The sequence below is a fragment of the Ammodytes marinus genome (assembly GCF_949987685.1).
Source record: "Ammodytes marinus genome assembly, chromosome: 18".
Taxonomy (NCBI): domain Eukaryota; kingdom Metazoa; phylum Chordata; class Actinopteri; order Uranoscopiformes; family Ammodytidae; genus Ammodytes; species Ammodytes marinus.
In genome coordinates, this window is record NC_137222.1 from 17,362,552 (window position 1) to 17,381,301 (window position 18,750).

The 18,750-nt window shown below is 40.7% G+C and overlaps 1 protein-coding gene across 1 annotated transcript in view; it reads left to right on the plus strand.

The window, feature by feature from the left end:
- The window catches only part of cntfr (ciliary neurotrophic factor receptor), a 219,969-nt gene that overhangs the window by 167,415 nt on the left and 33,804 nt on the right, over window positions 1-18,750 (plus strand). Inside the window, exons 5-6 of the mRNA XM_080046172.1 lie at window positions 13,523-13,640; window positions 15,598-15,764. Coding sequence (XP_079902298.1) covers window positions 13,523-13,640; window positions 15,598-15,764 — 285 coding nt within the window. The remainder of the gene's footprint in view (window positions 1-13,522; window positions 13,641-15,597; window positions 15,765-18,750) is intronic.

Below are 18,750 nucleotides of genomic sequence, written 5' to 3' on the forward strand. Positions count from 1 at the left end.
TTTGCCACGGTGCCGCTTTTCAATTTTCAGCTCAATTACATTCCACTGTTACCTATTCTAAACCAAAATCCCTCTTTTTCCCTCAGGACACACACACACACACACACACACACACACACACACACACACACTTATTTAACGGTACTGCATCCCACTTAAGCTGAAGATTGTGTGGCGTCCTCAACTTTGAGAATCACTCTGTACTGTTGAGACTTTAGAGAACTTTCTTATTCCCCTTCTGTTTACCTTCTGTAAAAAGAGGAGGTTGACATTTAAGAATGTTTGATTTGGACAAACATGGACGTTCACTGATGCTTTGGAATGCAGATTGAATAGAACAGGTTTTCACTTCTATCAAATCATAATGTACATTATGTGATAACCCCAAAACGTTAGTCTCCCCATTCATTTCTGAATTGCTTTCAAAGCTTAAAGATTGAATAAAGAGCGCCCCCCTTCAAGGCCACAGTAAAACTTTCTGAAACACAGCATGCATGGAACGTAGCCCAGAATAATTCAAATTAAAATGTTAGTAAGCATGACAATCAATCTCAGGAGGAAAAGTATGTTTTAAATCCAAGAACTTCCTCCATAAAACAAAGTCCACAAAGTTGAGCAACATCTTTTATCATTTCATCCTGCTTTTAATCAAAGTCTCCTGGTTAGAGTGACTGCAGCTGCATGGCAACAGAAGTACATGGTGTCAGTGAGCCAGTAATCACAATTTACTAGCGCTAGAGTATTTCACAAAGATGATATTTCAAAAAGTCTGGTAAAGCCATGACTTCATCATAAATTTGCTTTGGATGTAATTTAACTTAGTCTTAAAATATAAAAAGAAAAAAAAAAGATGTCAAGGACCAAATGTGCAGACACACACACACACACACACACACACACACACACACATACACGCACTCTCAGACTATGTCAGACTATCTCTCTCTCTCACACACACACACACACACACTCTCTCTCTCTCTCACACAAACATACACACTCTCTCTCTCTCTCTCTCCCTGGTCCTAATAGCATTGCAGGCGAGAGTACAAAGAGAACAAACAGCCATGTAATGTGGCGGTTCCCTCTATTTGACACTGGGCACTGGAATGCAACACGGGGGGGCTAGGGGACACGGTGTGTGTGTGTGTGTGTGTGTGTGTGTGTGTGTGTGTGTGTGTCTACCATCCTGTCAGATTAGCCCTCATGATTAGCAATACTGAGAACTGACAGCAAGAGGAAGGAACAATGAGTGTCATTTATCCTCTTTTTCTCCCTCTTGCCCACTCACTTTCTTTTTTTGCTCTGTTCCCTGCTTTTAATCTCTGACCCCCCCGTTATCCCCCCACGTCTCCCTCACCGCCTGCCTGCCTGCCTGTGCCTCTCCCTTAATGGTTGTATACCCACACAGATTAAAAAATGTCTTTGTGGTATAGTATAGAATAGAAAAGAATAGATCTTCACCGATTAGAATTTCTATTACTGGGAATCGGTTAAAAGATGACAAACACACTTTCAATTACCCTAGAATGCAGCTTTTCCAGCACCATTAAAAAACAGCTTTGGCTGATAAAATATAATGACAGTTTGCCATCTCCAAAGCCCTGTAATACAGTGGAGGCGCAGAGTGCCAATAAAGCTGTTTGTAATTAACAAATGATAGGTCATGAAGATTGAGGTTGAAGTGTTGGCCCCATGGTTTGAACTCACAATGAGAAAAAAATAAAAAGGGTTGGAAATGACATGAATGAGATTGAGCTGGGAGGCTAAGAAAAACTAAACGATTGTGGGAGACACAAATACAGATAAACTGCTATAAAAGGGATAGAACAAAACAGAATAAAAACACAACTAATGAAAAGATACTCAGCCCTGCATCTAGCCCTGTGCCTCCGACACTGAAAGAGAAAAACTATTGATCGTCATGTGATATATACCCAGCAGCATCTTAGCTAGTGATGAAATAACTGTAGGTTTAGTAGTTAGGTTTAAACTAGGGACTGGAATAAACAAATGCAAGGGTGGAAAATATGAGCTCCAGCTGCAGTCTACAGCCTACACTGTGTACATACAGTATACAGTATGAATGAAAATGTGTTGTCAGTTCTTATCAGGAGGAATCAACAGAATGCAATATGCATGCATTTACTGTACATTAATAATTCAGTTCTTATCATGTTAACACAGACACAGACAACTAACTGCCATACCCACTGTAGTAAAAGTAAAGAACATACAGCAGGTCAGCTACCCTAATATACGTGTTTTCCCTGACTTGTTCTCATCTCTGCTCATATATGGAAAGGTTTAAAGCTTATAAAACACATCTCAAATGACACATCCTTAATTGCAAGATTTACATGAAGCCTCTAGTAAAATGCACTGGGGGGGGGGGGGGGTCATGAGCCCAAGTCTGTCTTAGTGATTCAATAAAGTTGATTTCAATATAATAAAAAATCCATGAGGGAAGAAGGACATTTTTGTTTGTGTTGGTGTTTTCTTTTGCTCAGATCTCTCCCCTAAACGTCCACTTTATCACACCACTAAGTTAACTTCAGGGAGGCGGATTCGGTTTAAGTCATAGGGGAATAAAAGTGGGTGTACATATCTTTTAGGCAAAGTATGCGTGCACGTAAACACTGATTCAGAGGTTATCACCAAAGAAAATCAGGCAGCAGCTTGTGTGTTTATTTCTCTTTGCTTTAAAAAATCCCAAAACAGGACTCCAAAGGAATGGAGGATAGGTGTGATAAGAGGATCCTGTTTGTGTGGGTTGTGATTCTGCCAAAAATACTCATGAAAGAATGGACCGTTTGTTCCTTAATTTTTTTTCCATTTAGACTGAATTCTACTTTCCTTGCATTGCCTCAATTCAGCTCCCCCTCTTTTAGCCCGTTCTTGCCTCTTAAGTACTTCAGAATCGGTGACATTTTTTCTCTCAAGGACAAAGGCCGGATTGAATTTTTATGATAATGCCTTGTGCTTAGGACTCAGTACAACTTATTAGATGGGATGCATCTTTTATTTCTTCACGCTCTCATTTTCCTTTGCCCGCAAAAAGCTCTTGCTCTTGGCTGACATGTAATAAATCACAAAGTGAGGCGCAGTGACCACCAGGTCATTCTACTCTGAGCTGTGAAGGGGAATTTAACCCACGGTCCAGGCAAAAGTTCATGTTGAATTTCCAGCATTGGTAAAAGTTACATCTTACAGTATTTTTTTCTCTTCCGACATGACCTGCATGGATAATAGTTGTGTTGATACATATAAGCGATTGCTTGCACATAAGTAATAACTGATAACTGATACAATAGCTCCAAGGTGTATAGAACTTAATAAGAATACCACCTCTGTCTGATTCTGTACTGTGGCCGTGTATACTGTGTGTGTGTGTGCTCTAGACTGCTCTTTTGCTCCCAGGCAGTCCCAGTGTGTGAGCAGCTGCCTTTTTGCCCTTTCCCTTAACAACATACATGTGAATCTAAAGGTTTCAGACTGTGCAGAAGCAGCCTTTGTTCCTCCCCCAGTAATGTGACACCTTTCATAACTCCATAAAGATAACATGGTGTAGGTGTAAAAAAAGAAGAAGGAAAAAAAGAAGTGCCCTTTCACAAAGCGACTGGCTGAATTCACAATGAATAGCCTCAAGCTTTGCAGCCCAGTCTCACTTTTGATTCCTCTCTGTCTTCCGGCTCTACCTGTCTGTCTCTCGTGGCTTTGAATGTGACAGCTAAATTTAAAAGGTGTCAGCTGTTTCAATTCAGACGTATGGGATTCGAGTGGTACCTGCCCGTCTCAATTCTCTCTCTCTTACTCTCTCTCTCTCTCTCTCTGTCTCTCTTACTCGCTCTCTCTTTCTCTTACTCTCTCTCTCGCTAGCTTACTCTCTCTCTCTCTCTCTCTCTCTCTGGCTGTTTGTGCATTTGGCGTGGAGTGACACCTCTGATTGGTCATTCCCATCCCTGTCACTCATTTCACCGTCATTGGACACTGTAGCTAAAGAGGCACTTGTCGGGGCGGTGACAGAGCCTTAAGGCTATATCATTGCCATGGTGGCACGGCGGCTTTACTTCTTAGCGAGACTAGCGACATATCAACAGCTCAATGGCTTCAATGCTCTCAGATTTAAAATGTTTGCACGGTAAATCGCCATCTAATGCGTAGTAGCGGTGACAGGATTTTCAGTCATGGAATGGCAATTCCTAGATGTATTAGTCTGCTGGTGGCATCGTCGACCTGAATGGCTCTCCTCCTTATTCCTATATCCTTCTTCTAGAACGTTCTCCAAGTGCATTGACCATCCTCACTGTGATACTTGTACTTTACCCTTCGCTTTGTTCAGTATAAAGTGGGATAGTGTGGCTGGGTAGTTGTTATTTAGCCTGGTTAACACAGGGAAAAAAGTCCAAAGAGACTTTGTATTTCTTCTGTTTGAGACAATAATAGGCCAATTGCACTGTAGAAAGTGTTGAGGATTAGTGATGGGCAAATTGGTCGGCTAGGTGTGTGGCAAGGAGAGAACAGAAGTGGAAATAATTGGTCTGCCCTCCATCTCCCTCTTGGAAGTAAAAAGATGATGACTATTGATACCCGAAGGTTGAGACTGTCACCCTGTATTACTTCCAGGGTTGACACGGTGCTACGGACTCCCATCCCCGTTAGCCAAGAGTGTTTGACCCTGCTGCAGTGCCCTGAACAAAGGCAATTAACAGGCTCCATTCAGTGGGAGAGTGCAAGACAGTCTGATAGCTAAAGTTAAAAGTGGAACTTATCCTTGGCAATCGGTTATTTAGCAGGGAGACTAAACTACAAAAGTTCTCAGATCAGTGTTGCTTTGTGTGTGTCCTTGCCACTAGCCTTTCTTATGGTAGCAATGCAGTGACTGAATAAGGAACTGAAAGCAAAGTGTGTAGACATGTCAGGGCATGTCAGGCAGCTAGGTGACCACTTGAGAAATTAAACTCCCAGTTTAGCCAGGAAGATTACTCTGAAGTGAACAAATCAGTCATCATGAGTGGCACTTTGCTGTTTTCCTAATACTTCCCCTGGCAATCTTCACACCACAATGTCACCACATAAATAATAATGAAATAAAGGAAGAATGAAGCTGCATGAAATGAATGCTTGGCCCTCTCTCATAAGCTTCTGCATTCAGTGCTCCTGGTCTTTGCAGAGATCTGAGGAGAGTAATGCCCACTCAGAAAGGTCCAAAATCGATACAAAAATGTTTTATTTTTATTTTTTAGGAAAAAGCTGAATCCATATTCCGCTTCTGAAGGAGGTTTTTTGCGTTTTTTTTTTCGTTTTTTTCTTTTCCCTTATTTTATACAGACGATCTCCCTATGGCAGCATTAGGATGTGAAATAGCCATTACTGCATTGTGAGAGAAGGGCAAAGAAGAGGCAGAAAAAATAAGAAAATGGATAGAATTGGTTAAAACGTGCAGGAATTGAGTGAACCAGGAAAGACTGACAAGTGTGAAGGGAGCACTGGGCAGTGAACATATGTCCCATATACTGCAAAAAAAAGTAAGTCACCTCTAAAAAAATAATAAAAAAATACAAATTCAGATTACCATGTTGCAGTTTAGACTATGCAACTATGTATTTTGATGCATGCTAAAGAATGACGATTGGCTAATACTTTGATATTATTATTTCATAGTTGAGTTACCACATTAAAACTCAAACAAAGTTATTACACAAATAAACATTCTCTCTCCAAAGCCAGTGAATGTATGTGTGTTCATGAATGGTCACATATTTATAACATCAACAAACCTTTACCATCAGAGTTTTTTTTTTTTTTTTGTGTTAAAACGTTGTGATTGTGTGAAGCCTCTTGGTTTCAATCTGGCTCTTTATTTGTCCTGTGAAACACAAGCCGCTACGAGCCCCATGCTTTTGAGGGAGATTTGTGATGTCAGGTGGCTAAGTGTAAGCCTGTGTTTGGGGCTGGGTAGTTGATCTAAGTCTCCAGGTGTAATGGCTGTCTTCCTGTGTCTGACCTCTGGAGCTGCCCAGGTCAATTCAAACCTTTCAACAGCTCCTTCCCCTTAGTGCCTATAGCCTCCACACGCACACAGTCCCCTTTTCAAAGCATCATTGGGTTTTCTCACAGCTCGCCGATCTTTATTTTTTCTAGGCCTTGGCCAATCGTTTGTCTCGTTTACAATGACACAAACACCACACAGAGTTAATTAGCGATCAGGAAAACATGGCCACATTATTATTATGCAGATTCACTTTCCTTCTCCCTTTTTTGTTTCTCTCTCTCTCTCTCCACTGTTGTCCCCTCTCTGTCTGTCTGTCTGTCTGTCTCATTTATCAACTCCCGATGCTCTCATAAGGTATTCATCCCTCCTTTCATTCATTCATCTCTCACACACGGCTGTTTCCAATTGGCCCAGAGACATTCCTGGAATGCCAGGGCATCATTGTGTGGTGCAGTGTGTGTGTGTGTGTGTACGTGTGCACACTCGCTGCCCCCCTGTTCACTCACTTGTGATGAGGAGCAGCTTTGGACCAGTAACTCAGAGAGAGAGAGAGAGAGAGAGAGAGAGAGAGAGAGAGACAGAGGCTAGAGGCTAGCAACGGATAAATACAGAAGTAGAGTCGAAAAAAGGCGCTTGATGTGCATGCACATGTGTTTCAATTCTCATGTGTTGAGTCTATAAGTTAACTTCAGCGATCACATAAACTATACTGGAAGTTTTTCAAATCCCATTGTTATACAGTGCACACCCATTCACAAATACACACTGCATGCAGAGAACACACACACCTTTTTCTTTTTTTTCCAGATCAAAACCTTTTCGAAACCTACCAAATGTCCTTCTGAATTTTGGGGAAAACTTTATAAAGTGATGTACATGTTAGATTTGTTTTAATAAACAAAACACTGTACGCTAACGAGTTAAAGGCACTCTTTAAATATACTTATCATAACTTTGCACTCGCACATGCAAATATACTTTTTAATGAGACACACAGCACACAAGCAGATACTGCACAGACACAAAGTATGCACTTTCAATTAAATTACATAAAAAAATTGCATATTTTGTACACACTGCAGTACACACACACACACTTGTGTCTTAACAGACACACACAGACACACTCACATGTGTATTCATGCTTCGGGATAGCTTGAGAGCACCGGATAAAATATTGCCACCGCAATTACATTAGCGTTTGCCACGACAGCTGGTCTGGACAAAAAGGCACCACAGTGTCTCCGTCTCTCTCTCTCTCTCTCTCTCTCTCTCTCTGTCTCTCTCTCTCTCTCTCTCGCTCTCTCTCTCTCTCTCTCTCCGTGACTTTGTCCTACAGTTTTATTTACATTCCTCTTTCTCACATGACACATGACTAAGCTAATCTAAAATGCAGTGAGCCCTGAGCTGGCAGGCAGAGTCAAGCAAGAGACCAACGCCATCTGCCCTAAACCAGTTATGCCATTCAGAGCAGCAGCATCCAGTTCTTCCCAGTAGGATTTCTACTTTGGAAAATGTGATTTTTAAACCAATTGAGATGTGCGTGATAGACAGAAAGACATTCAGATGGATGGATGGGTTTGTAAGTAATTGTCAGCCCCCCTTTTTTTATTCTGAAACTTAAAAGGTGGAGTCAGTGATAAATTCAGTGTTAATACACAGCCTAAATGCTCTCAAAACAGGCACATTACTAGCTATTTGTTTAAATACCCTTTGTTTACATGCCAGATTACATAGCCTAGGCTGTGTATTAACACCAGTTTTATTTTCCGGCGCACACACACACACACACACACACACACACACACACACACACACACACACACACACACACAAACAGTATGGAAAGGAAGCGGATCATGAGGAGATATTCACTGATTTTGACCAAAAAGTGTACTCTAGAAGCAGTGCCTCCATCTTTATCTGTGTTGGTCAAAGAGTGCCGTCTGTCAAATTGATTCAGTGAAAGTAAAAACTGAAATAGACCGATCACTAAAAAGTGTCTCTGAAGCAAGGGAGGTTAATGTTTTTTTTTTTTTTTTTTCTGGCAAGGCCAAAGTAGACGCAACAGTCTAAATTTGATAAGCCCAACAAAGTGAATGAATGGAGAAATTGCGGCAAGCTAAGAAAAGGCATTCATCCTTGTTGTCATAGCAAGAGAATCCACTACAAACACACATGAGCACAGAAAGACATGAAAGACACACACACACACACACACACACACACACAAACATACACAAAGCAACAGGGAGGCTAACACAACCAAATAGCAATTACTACAGCGTCTACAGCCTAGCAACCAGGCCACTGTGTGTCATTGTCACTCATCACGTGTGTGCGTGTGTGTGTGTGTGTGTGTGTGTGTGTGTGTGTGCGCGCCATCCTGTGACAAAGATCCTCCTTTTGCGAGACCCCAGATTTTTGTGTGACAGGTTTAGAATAGCTGGAAAGAAGAAGAGAAAAGTATGGCTTAGAGAGAGAGTATGAGAAAAGAAAAAAAAACAATGATCTGCTTGGTGCTTATCTAACTTATTTATGCCTCCAAAAAAAATATATAAAAACAATCGCAGTGCCATGACGACCATGTAATTAAATGGATCAAATATGTTGATCCTATATTGTTCCATGGCTACAGCAAATGTATTGCGTTTAAAATGTGGTCTCTTAAAGCACCTCTTTGTGTAAAATATATTTCAGAAAAAGTATTTATGTGAGTATTTATATACAGAAAACTGTCTGTGTTCTCTTCCTGTTGGCGGAGGCTAACAGCTTGCTTTCACACATAAATTCCACATATTTCACAAACTTAAAATACTCCACCTGCAAATCTTTATATCCGTGACTGGGAACTTTAAGGAGATATGTACTTGACTGCACTCGGTAGTAAAAGGTTCCGCAGTAAAACCAGGTGCCAACCATCAGAGTAGCTTTCATGGATTTTCTCTGCTATGGTTTTCCATAGCTTTTCAGTTTAATAATTGATAGAATGATATAGCAATTAATATAGTTACCTATTTTCAGAAAAAAGAAAGGGAGACCTACAGAGATTGAGGCTGAAAATCTGAATGAATTATTTCTCTTCTTCTTTTTTGTGCCGGTCTCATTATGATTTATGAGCCACAGTGTGCAGTAAGTTCCGGCTGTGACCAAATTACCATTTAAAAAGTAACGTTGCTTAACCACTAGCGCTTGCTTGCGTACATACACATCCCAGGTGTGTGTGTGTGTGTGTGTGTGTGTGTGTGTGTGTGTGTGTGTGTGTGTGTGTGTGTGTGTGTGTGTGTGTGTGTTCCATGAGGCTAACACACAGAGCAACATCAATATCGCATTCAATGAGTGTGTTTAGCAATGCAAACCAGATGATGATGAAAGCGCACTAATTTCAAATACAGTTTATTCATGCGCGGCGTCCTTCTGTGTGCCGCTGACTCAGGTGATGTCGCACAGGGAGGTGGTTGACAAAAGAACAGCGTGAGCAATGTTATTTTTAATGAGAATTAGTGTTGTGTTTCCCTTTAATGTCCATACCCCCATTTGTTCACTTTCTTTTTTGTATCATCTCTACAGGTGCATTATATCTCTTGTTCTGTCTCCCTCCTTCCCTGTTTCAACCTCTATTTTCATAGAGGGCTTTTTATGTTTGATTGGTATTGATGTTGAGTGATTGAGTGAGTGAGTGAGTGAGCGGCTTTCTTGGGCATGCGGATGTTCTGTTTTCAAGGGCACACACTAGTCCAATCTGATGAAAGAACGCTGCCATACAGCCTCTCCAATTTTTTTAAGCGTACTTCTTTTCTAATACTTATATCATCATCAGTTCTTTCTTTGTCTTTCATCCCTCCCTCCCTCTCTCTCTCCTTTATCTACTTGTCCTCTCTCTTCTACAACTGCCTCCTTATCGTCTTCTTCTTCTTGCATTTCTCACATTGTCATTGAAACCGACAGTAAGCTCTTTTAGTGATCGGGCCCTTGTAAACATAAATCAGACGGACGTATTAGTAGTTGTTTCTATTGGCCTGTGTGGCTGATACAAGTTACTTTAACTTCTTTGCCCATATTTTATTGTTTTGTCCTTGATTCTTTGGGCTGTGCTTGGCTTTGAACAAACTTGACGATGAGCTGGCATTTACTGTATCTCCCCTACATCTGCTGCTTGTGCACATAAACCGCTCGGTGATATGTTGGCCATTTTAGCATATTGATGCTTCACATCACGTTCTCTCCCCTCCTAACAAACCTCAGCTCTCTCTCTCTCTCTGTCTATATACTGTATATCTCTCTTTCATTCTCTCTCTCTCTCTCTCTCTCTCTCTATGTGTGTGGAGGAGCCCTCAGGTATGAACTGCCCTTCCCAGCGGTGCTTTGATTGACACCACTCGTATTAACTATGATTAACAACAGTAGACAATCCAGAGTTCAAATGACCCACTCAAAACATGGCTGCCGTGAGCACACAAATATGGTCATTCTCCTCACGCCTGTATTATTCCTTATCCAATCTTGCGGCTCTTTTTTTTTTCTTTTTTCTTTTTTCTTAGCTTTCTGCTACTTTCCTCCTGTATTCGCTGAAGTTGTTACTTCTCTGACTTTTAATCAGCTTGTTTGATTGATTGTGGCTAATTATACAAAGCCCATAGAAGTAGCTGTATATCGTGATGTGTGTGTGTGTGTGTGTGTGTGTGTGTGTGTGTGTGTGTGTGTGTGTGTGTGTGTGTGTGTGTGTGTGTGTGTGTGTGTGTGTGTGTGTGTGTGTGTGTGTGTGTGTGTGTGTGTGTGTGTACGTTCGTGCCTTTTGACTGAAGCTCTCAGATGAGGAGCCAATTGATTGATATGGCCCCAATTAGTCCCTGTGATTAATTGAGTGCGATTGTGTGTCGTCCCTGGCACCTCACCGTTGACGTTATTGACGGGATAATTAGTTGCCATGGTGACTGCTTAAACACAGCGGATCGTGTGTGTGTGTGTTTGTGTGTGTGTGTGTGTGTGTGTGACAGTGAAATGACCCCAACGCAGCCAATCAAGACTATACGTCTTTCATGTGGGCTTGTGTTTGTGTGTGGGTCTGTCTTTGACCAAATAGACCCTGAGCGAGCCATTCACGGAAGATGTCACAAATATGGCTCCATCACAATAACATAGAAACATAGTGAGACAGGAGGCAGCTAAAGTGTGTGTGAATGTTGATTTATATTTTAGGAATGACTCTTCACTAAGCCATGAACAAAAATAGGATTACTAATACTTGTTTTTCAAGAGAGTTTTTGATCCAAGAGGGAACTAGTTATTTAGTGCTGAAACTAAAAAAAAACATTACAGCATCCTTTGCCTAACTGCGAATCATGATGTCTTTAAATATTTGTAAGTTCATATTAAATCTATGCCCTCTGCTTCTTTTTGCCACAGAAAACACTTTTTTTTGGTCAACAGTGTAACCAGGTTTTAAATCTGTGCTCTCAGTGATCCATGGTTTATGAGACTATAATTAACTTCAGGCAATTGTTGAAAGGACGTTCAAAAATTCAAATCACCCTAACTCAGTTTTCCTATGGGTAACACGTCCTCAAATCCTCCATTGTTCATATTAAGTAGCACTGAAAACTGCTAAAAGGGTTCTTATTTTTTTCTGATTTTTGGTCCCTCACTGCTTAAAGCATGGTAAATAACCCATCTTCGAAACACCATTCTTTATGATTGTTACTGTTTTAAATGGCCACACCCTAGAAGCCCCGTTCTGCAAAAACATTGGGAGCTATCGTATTTTCCCACAGGGGAGAGAGAGAGAGAGAGAGAGAGAGAGAGAGAGAGAGAGAGAGAGAGAGAGAGAGAGAGAGAGAGAGAGAGAGAGAGAGAGAGAGAGAGAGATCCTGCTTGATGAAGCAGCTCATGCAGTTTTTCCCATGTCCTCACTGAATTGCTTAGTGGCTCTTCAAAGACAAAGTCCACTCCGGTCCCATCCATTCAACCCTGGTGTACATTACTGACTATGAAAGGGGGAAATTAAACCAGTTTGAATGTGGCTATTATCTGTCATATCCAGAGTGTATAATACTGACTGGCACATAGCCAATGGTTGATAACGAAAGTGTGAAGCCAGCTACATGCGATTAATAAAGCGACATACAGACAGTACATCCTGCAGTTCACATGAATAACAAAAAAGAAAGGGGGTTGAATTTGGGAATAGAAAACACTTCAAATTGTGGGAAATAATTCATAAATAACATAAAAATAGGATTTTTTGTAATGCTGCAATGTATATTTACAGTATATGACATATGGTAGAGATAACAAGGGGTAAAAGGGTCAAAAAGCTGTGGGGAGAAAGAAAGAGAGGGAGTGGTAGACGAGCGCACGGCCGACTAGCTGTGAAGAAAGGGAGGCTAATCTCGGAGGAGGCCACTGTTGGCATGACATCACTTTTTTCCCCTGGCCAACCTCTCTTTTATTCTTCCTTTGCTCTACCACTCCAATATCCTTCCTTTTCCACACACACACACACACACACACACACACACACACACACACACACACACACACACACACACACACACACACCATCCGCCTTCACTCCCTCCTACCCTTCCAGCTTCTTCACTTCTTTTTTCTTTTGTCCTCTGTTCCCCCCAATTTCTCCATGTCTGCTCACCATCAACTTTTTGGGTTTATTTGTTTATATACAATATATTCTCAATCACGTAAATTACAGTGAGTTGTTGCAGGGATTGCTTGTCCTGGCTCAGGGATATCCATGTTCCCCCATGCATCATACTATGCAGACAGCTATCAGGACAGAAAAAGTCAATGCCAATAAATATATATTTTTTTTTTTCAAGACTCGGGGCCATTTCACAATGTTTCCCTCGCTCGTAAAATATTACTGGAGAAAATAAAATTGCTGCCGGAAACAAGAAAAAATATGAGGAAGCCGACACATGCCTGTGCAAAGAGTGATTGAGAGAGCGGGGTTTGAGGGGACGTTGCATTGAATTTAAATCTGACCTGACATTTTTCGGATAACAACAAATGTCTTCCAGCTTGAGCTTTATATAAAGTTTAAGAGATACTGTAAAAAAAACTAAATAGTTTTTGTTTCAGTGTGCCCATGTAGAGGACATTCTAATCAGTCCCCCACTCTGAATCTAAATTAAATGTATTTATCTTATTAAGCAAAAACAACACAGGCAATCACAACTATCTATTAATAAAAAGAACAATCAAGTGTAATTGAAAGTGACTAGCGGTGACATTTTAAAATGTAACGTTTGATCAAGAATGAATTATTCAATAAGGAAATGTGCATTTAGAAACATCTGCTTTTTGCATTTGATTAATGTAGACTGTATTACTCTGACATGTTCATCCCTCTCTCTCTCTCTCTCTCTCTCTCTCTCTCTCTCTCTCGTTCTCTCTCTCTTTCACCCTTCTTTGTTTGACACTGTTTTTTTTCCCCATGTCATGTCCTTAATATTGTAACTCACTGTTCATATTAAATGAACCGTCTCTTATTTTGATTTTTCTCTGCAGTTCCCCCTCGAGAGCCCACGGTCACCTGTCGATCCAACACCTACCCGAAAGGCTTCTACTGCAGCTGGCACCAGCTCCACCCCACCTACATCCCCACCACCTTTGAAGTGGACGTACAGTAAGTGACTTTTGTCTTGAGTACACACATGTCTGCTAGCTACTAAATTCTAAGTTTCTAGTTTGAGGGATATCTATACTCGGTAAGACATGGAAGGACTTTGTCTACTTTTAAGGTGCTCAGAGGAACCTTCAGTTTGTGTTCATTCTTGCACACCCTTTGGACAAAAGCAGTAGTGTATTGACGATGCCAGCTATTGTTCCTGGGTGAGTGTATCCATGACAAAGGCGTTAATAAAAAAACTATATAAGAATAGCATTATTTGCACTGATGGTCTTGTTTGCTGTTACATATAACATATGATCATCAGAGGAAAAATAAGACTGAAAAAGTTCCTATTAGCACCTTTTAAGTGACTTGTCTTAAATGAAAATTCCACTTTATCACAGCGTTACATCTTATGTTTGTACTTGTGGTAACAGTAATAATCAGTTATTGTTGAGATGCATGGACACAGTGACATAGTGTTAACAAAGTCTGACAGGGCACTACACATACTAATATCAATGATGGTCCAACTACAACAGCAAGACCATAGTTTACTGAACTTGTTATTTAGCTGTTTATTGGCGTTAAACAGTATAACAAATTTCTATCAGAACAAACATATTTTACTAATTCAGTGTGACTTGCCGTACCAATTATATCCGAAGTTCAGTGCAGAAACAATTTGTCTTCCATATCAGAGTAATCTAGTGATAGTTGTGTATACTTACTCGCTTATTAAGCTTTCTTTTAATTGGCCACAAACAAATAAGTAGCATCAGAGTTTGAAAACTCGATGGTTTGGAGTAAAGGGTAAACTCTGAATAGAAAATGATATTTAAAATGGAATGTGTTGAGTTAAGTTTTCCCAGGCAGGATGTGTCCAGTATCAACCCCCCCCCCCTTCCCCTGTTAACAAAGCATGTGAAGCAAATAAATTAGCCTTTTGAATGTGAACATACCTTATCCAGAAATGATGTCCATGTGTCTTATGGAAAATGTCATCCCAAAGTTTGCCATTATTCATCTGACAAATGCATTCAGTTTGCAGCTGTTCAAACAATGTTTCTGCTTCAAGGGACCGAACCACAATTCTGTGCAATTTTTTCTGACTCTATAGTAAAAAATTAAACATGCGTGCACCCACGGGAAGAGGGCTAGGCTCCAGATTTCACATGGAGAAAGTTTTCGTAAGTGGAAAAGATCATTTTTAGATGATTAATTAGGGTTATATGAGAAACAGAAACATTGAGTTTTCATGTAAAGCTGAACACACACAATCTCATCAGCTGCCTTCTGTTAAATCGAAATTATTAATTTTGGATAATAATGAGAATAGTGAGGGGTCAGTCCACTTTTTTTCCGCATCATGTATAGCAGCATTTAACAGGCAGAACAGCAGTTTTCTTTGTCATTTTCTCACGCCAAAATGTCCATTATGACATCTTAAGGAGAAGACTGCTGTTGTCCTTGGAAGCTCTTGTTTGTGGCCTCTGCTCACATCTGGTTTTTATCTGCCATAAATAACATGCATATGTATTTGGCTACAATAAAATATTCAACTAAAGTTGTTAAAGGAACATTTACGGCTATAAGCCAAACTAAATGAATGGAAAGGCAAGATAATAAAGTCAAGCGTGGATATGTTCTAAAAACCTAAGCTTTCGTGCTCCGTGTAGCAGAAGGTATACTGTATATAGTCAGCAGTTTTTTTTCAGTGTTTGAATTGAAATGGAGTCCCAGCTTTGATATATCACACCCGGACTGTTAAGAAAGGGGGGAAATGCTTCACTAGCTGTGTGCTCTCTTTTTTACATTTACACACCATGTGTATGCAAAGCTTTTTCCAAACAGAAACACACACACACACACACACACACACACACTTCCAAAAACTCAGGCAACTATTCCATCCCTCTCACACATCTGTCTATACACATTCTCTTTTTCATGCTACCTTTTATTCCTCCAGACATAACCAGCGTTCACTGGACGTGGCGAAAGATCCCGACCACAAGAATCGCTGTCGCGTGCGTTTTCCCGAGGTCTTCTCCAGCTTCCCCTACAAAGTCAACGTGACGGCGGTCAACTCCTTGGGGAAAGCCTCTACCACCATTTCCTTTGAAGAGTCCACTATAGGTGAGATGAGTGCCAATGTTTCTTTATAGTGTTTCTCCTTTCCCCCGACCACATTAGATATAAAATATCTAATAGCAGGTGTATTACAGTTCGATAGGGCTGGGTATCCAAATTCAATACTTATTTGGCACTGACCCAAATGCCTCCATACCATCGAGTATCGAAAAATGTGGACTATCGAAATGTCAATATATCGAAAAATGCCAAGTGTTGGTGATTGGTTGTGTTGAGCTGCAGCGGCTCAGGAGATAGGGCATGTTTGGTAATCTGGCAATTATTACAAGTTCATCTTATTTAAAGTATTATTTGAATCTGTTTTATCATAATTTGTAATGTCATCTTGTTAAACCTGATTTCATAAAATTGGTATCGGAAAAGGTATCGTTCAGGAACCGGTATGGAAGTTAAGGTAACTGGTATCGATACTGTAATTGTGTTAACTGTGACTATAATGTAATTGTGATACCCAGCGCTACTGCTGGAGGTCGGCCTACATGTAAAAGCAATTGTTTTACCATGAGGTTTTGCGCAATATTGAATTGATTAATTTAGATTTTGAGTTGAAATGCTGCAGAGAGTACACACTGACATTTTAAAAGAAATCTTTGCTAACTCATTCAGGCAGCATCAACTCATCAATTGAAGTTCAAAAACTGTTATTTTTTAACAAGGTTTCAGGGACAAATTGTATATGCTTGTCCCACACATATTGTATTATCTATCTAGTCCCTTTTTTATTTTTCTTGGCCAAACATTTGTCTGAGTGTCAAGGCATCTCTTTGAGGATGCCAACCCCTTGAGCAACGGTAATGCATTTGTTTGTCCACAGATGACTGATTTCATTCACTCCTGGCTCCCCTTTGGAGGCTTGTTGCATATGCAGTTATGCTCGGTGTCAGACAGACAAAAGAAAATTGAAATTTCCGTGGCCAAATAAATGTCACACAGCTGAAAGGGAAAGCATACAGCATTTTCTTTCTTTTTTTTTTGCCACCGGCATAGTCCATTAGCGAGAGAAAGCCACAGACTGTGAACCCTTGTCATTAGCAATGGCACTAGATAAATAAAAAAACATGGCTACCTCTGAACCTCTTCTGCAGCAAAAAATATTTCATTGAGGCTTGGACAGGACATGACAGCCATAAATCAATGCTCTCTTTTCCCACTGCCAAGTATGCCCATTGTAGCCGTATGGAATGTTAAAAATAATATAAAAAAAGAGGAAAATTGCCTTAAAAGTTAGTTTATTCATTGGCCTTTTTTAAATTACAACCTCTAGTTTCAGTTAAAAAAAAGAATATCAGTTTTGATAGTGAGGTTTTTGTTCACCTATGCTGCATGATAACAGCAAGACTCTTAGAATTCATGAGCGACTCGGCCTGGAAAGCAGCGAAGAGGAGAAATTCATTTTATAGAAGGAATGAAGAGTACTTTGATAGATAAGGGAAGTGCTGCCAGCAGTCCTCAGCTCTGTTGTATTGCTTAGAGCGCGATATGGTCGTGCATGACGCACAAACATACACACACATACACACACACACAAACACCAATGGGGGTGTGAGTGAGTGTGTGGAGTGTGTCGGTTGAGAGGGTGAGGTATTAAAAAAGAGAGGGTGTGTGTGTGTGTGTGTGTGTGTGTGTGTGTGTGTGTGTGTGTGTGTGTGTGTGTGTGTGTGTGTCTGTGCGTACAGAAGTAACCAAATGAGGCAGTGACATGCTCTACCAAGCCCCGGACACAGGACTCATGAAAATGCTAATGCTAGCCGGATTAGCGCCTTGGCTCAGGAAAATATCCTCCAACTATTGGTGATAGCAAAATGCCCCCACTGTTCCTTTCTTTCTTTCTCTCTGCTTTGCCTTCCAGTCTTCCAGTCCTGCGACTTCGTACTTATTCCTCCCTTCCCTCCTAATGGTCTTCTTTCTCCATCCTATACTTTCAGCGGACAGAGCTTTTCAGATGAATTTACAAAATGCCTTTTGATTTGACATGTGTCTCTGAATGTCAGCATCAACAGAAAAAAGCACCTTAGACAATATATTTTTTTTATAACTTATATAATGTTTCATAACTAGAAAAGGCTTGTTTAAAGATGCTCCGAGGAACTTTCAGTTTGTGTTCATTCTTGCACCCCCTTTGGACAAAAGCGGTAGTGTTTTTACTGCGCCAGCTGTTGTTCCTGGGTGAGCGTACCCATTACAAAGGCATTAAGAGAAACGATATACAAATAGCATTCTTTTCACTGATGTTCTCGTTTGCTGTTACATGCAATCTATGATCGTCAGAGGAAACATTTGACTGTTTCAGACCTATTTAAAAGTGCAGCGTAGCACCTTGTAAAGGCCACAACTTTAAATGTGTGTGGAATGGATGTGGTCATGCCCTCTCTCCTCTGTCCTAACCCTCTCTCGACCCCCTTACATTGTTAAAAGTAGTTCTCGTGCCATTCTGTCAGTTGTAAAGTCACATTCATTATCAGGGACAACGAGGCCGATCGTAAATAAATAAAACAATTTCATGCTTCCTGGTGCACTTCTGAATTCTGAGTGGGAGTAAAGACGATTCTCAACTGTCCCTGTGCAACCGACCACAGCTGGGATGAAATTAGATGAGATGAGATAGTGTGTGCCCGTGTGTGTGTGTGTGTGTGGTGTGTGTGTGTGTGTGTGTGTGTGGGTGTGTGTGTGTGTGTGTGTGTGTGTGTGCCCGCCCATGCCCTGACATGTGTGCTTGCTGTGGGTACAGTTACAAAGAGAGAAAGCCCTCAAGGAACCTCCAGACTCATCAAATGAAAACTCAAAGCTTTCTACTGCCAAGAGATGATCAAATGATAACTGATCTTGTCTAAGTTTAAAGGCTCCATACAGCCAAAGTGTTTTTACTTAGAAGGATTTGGTTTGGCACATGGGACCACCTGCTGCCATTTAGGCCTAAATAATTCATTGGCTGTGATTAATATGGATACATACCGTGGCCTGATCCCCAAAA